The sequence below is a fragment of the Geospiza fortis genome, unplaced genomic scaffold (genome assembly GCF_000277835.1).
Source record: "Geospiza fortis unplaced genomic scaffold, GeoFor_1.0 scaffold16, whole genome shotgun sequence".
NCBI lineage: Eukaryota > Metazoa > Chordata > Aves > Passeriformes > Thraupidae > Geospiza > Geospiza fortis.
The window spans coordinates 13,095,274-13,105,554 of record NW_005054302.1 but is presented as its reverse complement, the minus strand read 5'-3'; the positions used below and the strand labels follow the sequence as shown (position 1 = coordinate 13,105,554).

Sequence of the window (10,281 nt, the reverse complement as noted above, 5' to 3'; positions counted from 1 at the left end):
ACCCTGGGGCTTTTTGCAGCTGTTTGATTGTGTTTCAAATGAGAAGAGAAAGTAAAAGGAAAGAAGAGCATTACTGGAGAGTCTCTGTTTAAATGTAGAGTGCTTTTTCAATTCCTTCATTTTTGAGAGGAAGGAAGGATCTACACAGAAAGAGGTACTGTGAACTAATTTGCATCCTGTTATAAGTAAGACATATTTATTCTATTTATTGCTGCTCAGATCTGATTTAGTACCAGTTATGTCTCCAGATGGAATTTAACTATGATGACTTCAGTAAATGAGCACTGTTTAGCTTCTACAGGCATAAACTCACAACTGTATTTTATTGTCAGGTTTAAATAACATTTTAAATAATTGAAGAGTTCTGTAACTGATGAAAAGGCTTTTTTATTCCCTAGAGCTGCAATGTGATCACAGCACAGAAGCAGCAGTGGCGGGGGGTGGGAGGCTTGCTCAGAGATGTAAAGTGGAGTAAGTACCACTTTACACAGCACAGACACAAATACCATCTTCTGAAGCCTTTTTTCTGGGACCCGCTCGAGTCCCATCTCGTTTTGTTCTCTTCATAGGGCGGCTGCCCTCTGCTGTCTGAAGTTGCCCTTCCAAGTGCTGGCGGTGCCGTGGTGGTGATGGTGGGGAGATAAGGGAGAGCAGGTTGCAGGGCGAGGTAATCTCTCTTCTCAGCCCAGATGATCATCCTGGAGGAAGCAGAGGAGTTGTTTGGCACACAATCCCTTCATCGAGTCGCCGTGCTGACAGGCACGAGGGAATCTGGCTGCTTGTGCAAATAACAACTGACAGGATGCTTCTGTTTTTCCCCTGCCAGCTAAATAAACCAGCCAAAGGCCAGCAGAGGCTCAGTTAGCCTGGATGGGTTTTAGCTCCAAGAAGTGGCATGAGTGGTGCAATTTAGAGAGATGTAATCCCTTAAGAAATCTGAGGGCAGCGAGGGCAAACTGCCTAGAAATATGTGCTCTTAATGATGGGATCATACCTGATGCACAGCTTAACTGTGGTTTATTCTGCTATCAGCTTCTGTCTGTGAAACCCGTGAGCACTGCTGCATGCAGCCCTCACTGACACAAGCAGGACAGCTAGCAGTTGACTTATGCCAGTGTATATTGTCTTTGTGGGGATGGAGCAGTGTCATTTGTCCCTGTTACCTTCTTTTTTTTTTTTTTTTGTCTTCCTAATCACTGTCCTACAACGATAGATATGATAATACAGCCTATCCTATGCCATCCTTACAGCAATTTGGAAGTCTTTGATTTCATAGCTTGCAAAATGCAGCCACATCCAATACTAAAATTTGCTGTGGAAGGAGTCAGAGGAATGGTTGGTTTTCCTTGAATACCAAGTATTTTCTGATTTTTGAGACATCCAAAATTATGCAATTCTGATTAATCTTTAAAATGGCTTGTATTTGCCGCACGAGTCATCAGTTAGGTATAATGCATCATATTTGGTGGAGGCTAACCTAGGAAAAAAGTATGTTCCTCTAAAGATGTCCTGTTTGTTAATGAAAAATTTGCCAACAGAATGTGTGGTCACTTCTGAAAGAGTCCTGAAAGAGTCCACCTGCCTCTGTGGGTTTCAGTAGCATCAGTTCTGTTCATCTACATCTGTTTTTTGGACTTTAGGTCTTTTGATATCTTGCATGAGTCAATTGATATTTTAAACATTGTGTGCTTTAATGATAGCCTCTGTTCCCAAAGAGGATGGTACCAAAATTTTAAGAATCTGGGCCCAATATTTGAGTTGAACACCACTGGACATCAGCAGCCTGTAGCTTTCAAAGTCTTGTTTGATGCAGTTTAGGGATGGAGTATTCCTACACAAAGCACTGGAAAGAAGGATTTTTCTTTTTTTATTCTTAGATAGCTGTGGTCATTTCCTGTGTGATTTGCATTGGTTTACTCGTTTGAGGCATTTCAGGAATGGTCCTGCAGTTGTGATCAGTGTAACCTCAGCAGGGTTTTAAATATGTGTAAGCTCAACATAATTGTGAACTTTCCTTTGAATAATCTTTGTGTGAGGGAGATCCTGCCTGCCTTCTTGCCCAGGGCACAGTGCCTCCTGCAGCGATTCAGCTGTATGGCTAATTTTCAAATAAACTGAAGTTAGGCATTTTTTTTTACACAGTTCTAGTGCACGCTGTTCTCTGCAGTCTCAGGCATTCTGCCTGCGGTTCATAAACACATTTACAACCACATTTGCCTCCCTGTGCTCAGAGGGGGTTGGTTTGCATTTCTAATTAATTGAGTTTATAAAGCAATAAGCCAGTGTGTTAACTGAAAATTCCCTCAAGAATTGTAATCTTCCTTCATTAGCTGCCTGTGTGTAATCATATCACCCTTTCTCATGTAAGCCTTGGGGAGAGCCAGTGCCACTTGGTGCAGAGCCTTTGTCTGGTGTGAGCTGCAAGGGGAAGTGAGTCTCCTCTGTGGTCGTGTTCTGCAGCCCAGCCCCTGTCAGGTCACCTTCATTGTCCCTCCCCACCTGTCCCTACCATCAGCCTGATGTCTCTGGCTGAGACAGCAAATGGTGTGAAGAGATTTAAAGGACATCTTTCAGCAAAGTCAGAGAGCAGGGGAGAGCTTTCAGAGAGTGTTCTAGTCTAGCTGAGGACAGATGCATTTACTCTTTGCAGGAGCTCTGTTTACTGGATGAATGGATTTAAACAGAATCTGAATTTTCTTTAAACTGTGTGAAGACAAGTACTATAACTTCCCACTGATGTCAGCTGGGAGTTGGTGGCTCAGCACACCTGAGGGCTAAATGTCCTGTATTTCAGTGTTAACCTGGGACACTTGTTTCGAGACTCAGGCTAAGGCATTAGTTTGACACTTAGAAATCTGAGCTATTTGATGTAAGTTAACTCCATTCAAATCGCTTGAGCCTTATTACATCTATACTGGGTTAGCAAGCCACTACTTAGCAAGGTAGGATAATCTTGCAACGGGTTTGGGTGAATAACTGTATTTGCCTTTACTTTCCACAGACCGACATTCAGAATGGCAGCCTTATCCACGTTAATCCTCCTTTTGTGTGCTGCTAAAGATGTGATGCCTTCCAGTCCTCACTGGAAGCCAACTTGGCCATCTTACAGAGTTCCCGTTATCCTGCCGCAGTCTACCCTAAACTTGGACAAACCCCAGTTTGATGCTGAAGCCAGACTGGAAGTGGTATCTCCATGTGGCCCAGCATGCCACAAAAGCTCTCCGCTGCCGACTTACGAAGAGGTGAAGAACTACCTGTCCTACGAAACCTTGTACGCTAACGGCAGCCTCACAGAAACCGAGGTGGGCATATACATCCTGAGCAACAGTGGCGACGGCTCCCGAGGCAGATCTCGAACTAAGAGGCAGATCTATGGCTATGACAGCAGGTTTAGCATTTTTGGGAAAGACTTCTTGTTGAATTACCCGTTCTCCACGTCGGTGAAGCTCTCTACAGGTTGCACGGGGACGCTGGTGGCCGAAAAGCACGTTCTTACTGCCGCTCATTGTATCCATGATGGAAAGAGTTATGTCAAGGGAGCTCAGAAACTGCGGGTGGGGTTCCTAAAGCCCAAACAGAAAGATGGCGGCAAAGGGTCCAATATCACCAACTTGGCAATGCCTGAGAAAATGAAATTCCAGTGGATCCGAGTGAAACGGACACATGTCCCCAAAGGATGGATCAAAGGCAATGCCAATGACATTGGCATGGATTATGACTATGCCCTGCTGGAGCTGAAGAAGCCGCATAAAAGAAAGTTTATGAAGATAGGTGTGAGCCCACCAGCAAGACACTTACCTGGAGGGAGGATTCACTTCTCTGGCTACGACAATGACCGTCCGGGAAACCTGGTTTACCGCTTCTGTGATGTCAAAGACGAAACATACGACCTGCTGTACCAGCAGTGTGATGCCCAGCCGGGTGCCAGTGGATCTGGGGTATATGTGAGGATGTGGAAGAGACAGAATCACAAATGGGAGCGTAAAATTATTGGTATATTTTCAGGCCATCAGTGGGTGGACATGAATGGCACCCCGCAGGATTTCAATGTAGCTGTTCGCATTACACCCCTCAAATACGCACAGATCTGTTACTGGATCAAAGGCAACTACCTTGACTGCAGGGAAGGATAAAGACAATGAAACTCCGTGAAAGCACTTAATGACTGGTTTTAGTTACTCATCTGAGGAAAGGCTAGACTTTGTGCTGCAAATGCGTGTGATCATGTAACATCAAGAGGTGATATGTAGCTTTTCAAGCCAGCCACCTTGTTCTTAGGACAGGGACTGGGTGGTGCTATCATTACAGCCTGAAACTGGGGAGAAAGGAACGTCTGCTGGGTGGGGAAGGAGCAGGTGGACTTGCTGAATTTGCAGCTGAGCAACTGAAGATTAATTAGGGGCGGATCAGTAAACAGTATGAAAACAGAACCGTCTCCAAAGAATCTTGTAAAAGGGACGCTGTTGACTATCTCATGCCTACAATGTTTGTTTTAATAAATCCTAGGATTAGTAGAAATGCTTTGATCTGAACTTTTAAAAGAAAATATTTCTATGCTGTTGGGGGCTGAAGAGGGGCATTTAATGGTGTTTGCAACCCAAACATTACAGCTTTGTGTTCCTGCATGAGAAAAGGGAGTGTGAAAAGGGCAAGGCATGCGCCGTGGGAGATGAATGCCACACAAATAGCGTGAAGGGTAAATAACCACATAACACTTCTAACTTCCTTTCAGCCTGAGTGATTTGAGACTTTATTAGTAACATAGTTAAGAAAAATGTTTTTTGAGCAGACAGACCTTGATGTTGTAAGGATTTGACTGTGAAGATGATGTTGGTCATATGATCAGTGCTGTTACATCCTGCTTTGAGAAACACTAATTGCACATGGGATTAAATCTGTATAGGAGCTGGGACCTATGAAGGAGCAGGATCCCTATGAATATACTAGAAAGCGTGTGGGGAAAGGGGCTTTTCTGTTTATGACCTACTTAAGCCTTTTAAGGAAAACCTCATGTCAGCAACTCAGATTTTCAGAGGGGAGGCCTGTCTTCAGTCTTGCTGTCTGTCTGAATTGCTGCCTGCAGAGCAGGTAAAGGACAGAGCAGGACAAGGATTCTACTGACTTTTCCCTGTTTGTTGAAGATCCTTGGTGTTCTACCTAATAATGCACCACATAGAGGGACCCTAGACTTAAAAGTGTCTCTCAGCCATATCCCATTGACAGTGTAATTTGGGCATCTTGACTAATGTTTCTTGTCTTTTTGGAATAGGAATATTCCTCCCTACATAGATGTTGAGTTACAAATAATTCTTAGCAAATGCATAGTTCAGGATTTCTGCAGCTGGAATAGAACCACTTTATAGGATGCAGCCTGGGTTTGCTATGAAGTGATCCTCTGCTGTCTCTTACAGATAACAGTGATATTTTTACTGTAGAAGAATTAGAGTTGAAAACAAGAACTGTCTTTTTGGGGTAAAACCAGTGCAGCCAAATGCTGTAGCTCAGCAAACAGCATTTGGAAATCAACATGGTCTGTACAACCAGCCTTTCTTAGACGGATTGTGCCACTGTAATTCAGTGACATGGTTGAGGACATGCTGCCATGCCAAGATGATTTTTTAAGTAGGAGGATAGACACCGGCTCCGGTTCCTCTTCCACCCATCACTCACTGACTCCTGAAGCTTCCCAAGTTGCCCATGGTGCTTGGTGTTGTGGGGCAAATGCACATCCCTGGTGAGAAATATCAAAGCTGGGAAGGAGTGAATCTAAGCAGAGATTCCCTGTGCTATACCAATACAAGGAAAATGTTAATTCAGCTAAGCCTTTTTTTACACTCTACTAATTACTACGGCATTTGTAAACATATGCCTGATGGTGCTTTATCTTTGTGGTGGCTTTGGCTCTAGTTCTGACAAACATTTTTGCTGGAGCTGCCTATGATTATTATTTTTATAGAAGCAGTGTACAAAAATGTGGACTCTCATGTGGGTTTTTGGTGCACTCAGATACAAGCAGTTACTAATGCTTTGAAATATGAATAATCACCATATGTATCTGATGGTATTTTTCTGACTTTTTGTTTTAATTTCCTTTACTCTGTGGATGTTATCTGGAGCACTTTTGTTTGAATGTATCACAGTGAATAAAGAAAAGTTATGGAATTTCAATGCAGACATTCTTGTATTTGTGCTGTATTGGGTTGCACTTTCAATCTCATTTCAGCTACTTACTTGTAACGACATTCAGATACAGATTTATTAAAATCCTCAGTGCTGTTTATTTCCTTCAATTTTCTTCTGCTCTTACCTGTTGGAAGTTTTTGTTTGGATGTATTGGTTTTGTTTTTTTTGGTAGGCTTAATTACTTTATACTTTAGCATATTTGGATGCTAATAATCAATCTTAGCTTTTGTATGACTCTTACAGTTCCAAAGCCAGTCATGAGCTCTGATTAGTTAGAGCTGAAAATAACCTATTAGACTGAAAAGCCACATTGTTTTTATGAACTTCAGGGTAAATAAACTATGGAGGAATGTGAACCAGTCAGTATAAGGTCATAATTGAGGTCAGTCCATCTTCTTTTTCTTTTAGTTGATGCAGTATAAAAAAAAGTTCCTTTGAGGCCAACAGTGAGACTCAGAGTTTTTAGAGAAGCACTGGATGCAGAAAGGTTTTCATTTTGACATTGCTGCTTGTACAACTTTCCTGACCTCTAACAATGCACACTGAGTCATGTGGGCTTGAGAACATCAGTCCTGATTTATTGGATGTATTTCCCATCCACTGATCCTATGTTCTCAACTGCTTTCTCAGATTGTGGGCTAAGAACTTCTCACGGAATCATTTAGTCTGGAAAAGATCTTTAGGATCTTCAAGGGCAACTGTAAACCTAACACTGCCTGGTCCACCACTAAACCAAGTTGTGAAATGCCACATTTATGTCTTTAAAAACCTCAAGGGGTGGTGACTCCACTACTTCCCTGGGCAGCCTGTTCCAATGCTTGACAACCCTTCTGATGGAGAAAATTTTCCTGATATTCCATCTAAACCTCTGCTGGCACAACATGAGGCCATTTCCTCTAGGGTGATGTGAGCAAGGTGAGTTTTTTTGGGTTTTTTGTTGTTTTTTTCTAAGAATGCATGCAGCAAGTTCTGTGTAATCAGGAGTGGGAGAGTCTCTTCCCACTGCACGCCCTGTGCAAACATTCCAGTTTTAGAAAGAAAAGGAAATCTCAGATAACACAGTCAGAGTTGTGGTTCTGAACTTCAGCACTGTGCCCACCGGAGTTGGTGGTAATTTTGCCAGTGTAATCATGTGCAGCAAGGCTGGGCATGCTAGACAGGTTTGAGAATTACATCCTGAGGATATTTGCTTTGATGCTGCAAAGTAGGCTCTTTTAAAACCAGAACTTTAAAATTATGAGAAAGATAGCCATGCAGCCAAAATAAGGCTCATCAAGAAAAGACAAGTAACTAAATGATATACAGGCATGGCTCTTGAAATTTCATTGTCCAGCCAATGACTGCCTGTGACCTGCAGGACTGAATGAAGTGCCTCATTATTCTTGTATATGAAGGCAAGACAGTAGATGGGTATAGAGGCACTGTTTTGACTGTGATTGAAAAGGATTAAAGTCTGCTCCTGCATCTGTAAGAGGCTGACATATGAAAAATTTTACTTAATTTGCTATAAATCCCTTGGAGAACAGTGCTGGAGATAGAAAGTGAGGTCTCGAGAAAACACAGACCTTGCTGAGCTCTTCCCCAGCACACGCTGAACTTAGCCTACTGAAGACTGCAGAATATCATCAAGTTTCCTTCTAAAGAAAAAGTATTTTCCTTGCATCTGTAATTGTTTTGCAACTGAATTCCCAGGCCTGCCTGGTTAGAGGGCAGCCCTCGTCTTAAAGTTGCAGGCTGAACCCCAAGCTAGTATAATACGTGCTTGAAATTCTTTTCCGTGTTTCCACTTAATCTGCCATTTGTTAGCAGGTTTTGGTAGTGTGCCAACTCAATATGCACAGGCCTTGGGAAGAGAAGCTTTCAGTGAGTGCATAGAGTACGTTGGGTGGGTAAAAACTTTGCTTTTCTGGAAGAAAAAGGAAGCGTGGATGGAGAAGAGCAGCAGAGAGTGAAAGGGCAGCATGATTTGTATCACAGGGGGAGGATTCCTAGAGGATCAGTTTAGTGGATGTGCATGTGTGTAGGGTTTTTATTAATAATACTGTTACTTTCCATTCCTAATTCTCCCAGGTGGAGAAGAAAAACATGGGAGTTGAAGTAAATTAGGTCTTTTCAAAGGAGCACCTTACTGCCAGCTCTGAAGCCAGTGTGCAGCGCAGATGAGAAGTTTAGGCTGTCACTTGTCTAATAGATACATAAGAGAAGAGTGACAGTGACACAAGCATGACCTGATCTCCTCCTCCCAGGAGATGTTTTTTCCTGTCTTACGTGGTGACTATTAGGTTGCACAGGCTTTGTGCCTGCTGGCAAAGGTAGTGTGGGCTTTTATACATGAATGGTAATACAAGCGAAGAGAAGTACCTCAACATGCTCCAGACACTATCATCAACACTGGTTATTCCCAGGATGAAATTATCAGTGATGCTTTGGGTGTGGATTGATTTTTAACTAAATGGGCATAGGCTGAGCCATGAAGCAGGCTTATACTGTTTGGTTTTTATCTAAAGATCTCTAACAGTAATTAAGTGTTATGGCTCAAGGAGGGGATGGTGAATGTTCCTCTGCAAACTTTTTATGGACAATATTTTTGTTTTTTTTTTACAATAAATTCCATTTAAAAGATTTGTGCATAAGCAGATACAAAAAGTTAAACACTTCTATTAGTTCACCAAGCAAATAATAATGATTTAAATAGAATATGTAATATGTAATATCTGAAATATTTTTTAATAGCATTTGCTTGTTTGCACTCATTTCAGTTTTGGAAATAACCATTTATGCTGATTTGGTGAGGAGAGTGTAGTTTTCTAGCAAGTGTGACCAAGTTGAAAACAAAAAGCACAAGAAATTCTGGCTTGTGATAAGAGTATGAAGATTGTAAGTTCATATTGGAGTGACAGCAGTAATAAGGTACAACAACTTCCTGTGACAGCCTTATGCCACATTATCATAGATTTGGTGATTTTCCACAGGTTGCACACATGAAGAAGTTAATTTAATGATGATTAAGGTGCTGGTTGACGTAAAGTTGAACATATGTCAGCAGTGTCCTGGCAGCCAGGAGGGCTGAGTGTGTCCTGGGATGCATCAGGCACAGCATGGCCAGCCAGGCAAGGGAGGGGATTGTCCTGCTCTGCTCTGCACTGGGGTGGCCTCACCTCGAGTGCTGGGGCAGTTCTGAGAGTCACAATAGAAAAAAGACATTAGGCTATCAGAGAGGGTCCAAGGGAGGACAATGAAGATGGTGACGGGCCTTGAGGAGAAGCCGCATGAGGAGTGGCTGGGGTCTGTTCAGCCTGGAGGAGACTGAGGGGAGACCTCATTGCAGCCTGCAGCTTCCTTGTGAGGAGGAGGGGCAGGTACAGATCTCTCTCTGTGGTGACCAGTGGCAGGACCCAAGGGAATGGCCTGAAGTTGTGTCAGGGGAGATTTAGGCTGGATATCAGGAAAAGGTTTTTCACCCAGAGGGTGCTTGGGCACTGAACAGGCTCCCCAGGGATGTGCTCACAGCACCAGCCTGACAGAGTTCAAGAACTGTTTGGACAATGCTCTCAGGCCCATGGTGTGGTTCTTAGTGTGGCCTTCCAGTGTCTGAAGGGAGCCTACAAGAAAGATGGAGAGAGACTACAAGACAGGGCGAGGGGGAATGGCTTCAAACTGAAAGAGAATGGGTTTAGATTGAGTATTAGGAAAAGAATCTTTACTGTGGGGGTGGTGAGAAACTGGAACAAGTTGCCCAGAGAAGTTGTGGATATCTCATCCCTAGAAGTGTACAAGGCCAGGCTGGATGGGGCTCTGAGCAACCTGGGCTAGTGGAAGGTGTCCCTGCCCATGGCAGAGGGTGGGAACCATATGGTCTTTCAAGTCCCTTTCAACCCAAACCAGTCTATGATTCTGTAGTTGTCATCATCCAGAAAGGGGTAGGTTTAAATGGGGTAGTTTCGATGAGTTTAAATCTGAGATAGCAGGAAAATGGTTTCTTTCATCTGTTTTCCGAGATTTTCTATCCTTTTTCTGTTCCTGCCTATCCTTGGAAAACTAATTTCCTGTGATGGAAAAGAATGGACATCCTTAGAAGTGAGGGGATCAGGTGCACTT

General features: G+C 43.0%; 1 protein-coding gene across 1 annotated transcript; it reads left to right on the top strand.

Annotated features, from left to right (window-relative positions):
- The first annotated feature begins 587 nt into the window (after nucleotides 1–587).
- On the top strand, nucleotides 588–6,174 carry PRSS23 (serine protease 23). The gene is made up of 2 exons (XM_005417749.3): nucleotides 588–667; nucleotides 3,002–6,174. The coding sequence occupies exon 2, from the start codon at nucleotides 3,015–3,017 to the stop codon at nucleotides 4,131–4,133; it is 1,119 nt and encodes a 372-aa protein (XP_005417806.1). The 5' UTR covers nucleotides 588–667; nucleotides 3,002–3,014; the 3' UTR covers nucleotides 4,134–6,174.
- The last annotated feature ends 4,107 nt before the right edge of the window (nucleotides 6,175–10,281 follow it).

Excerpts from the sequence above, each read along its gene's own strand:
- PRSS23 (XM_005417749.3), top strand. The coding sequence starts at position 3,015 with ATGGCAGCCTTATCCACGTTAATCCTCCTTTTGTGTGCTGCTAAAGAT.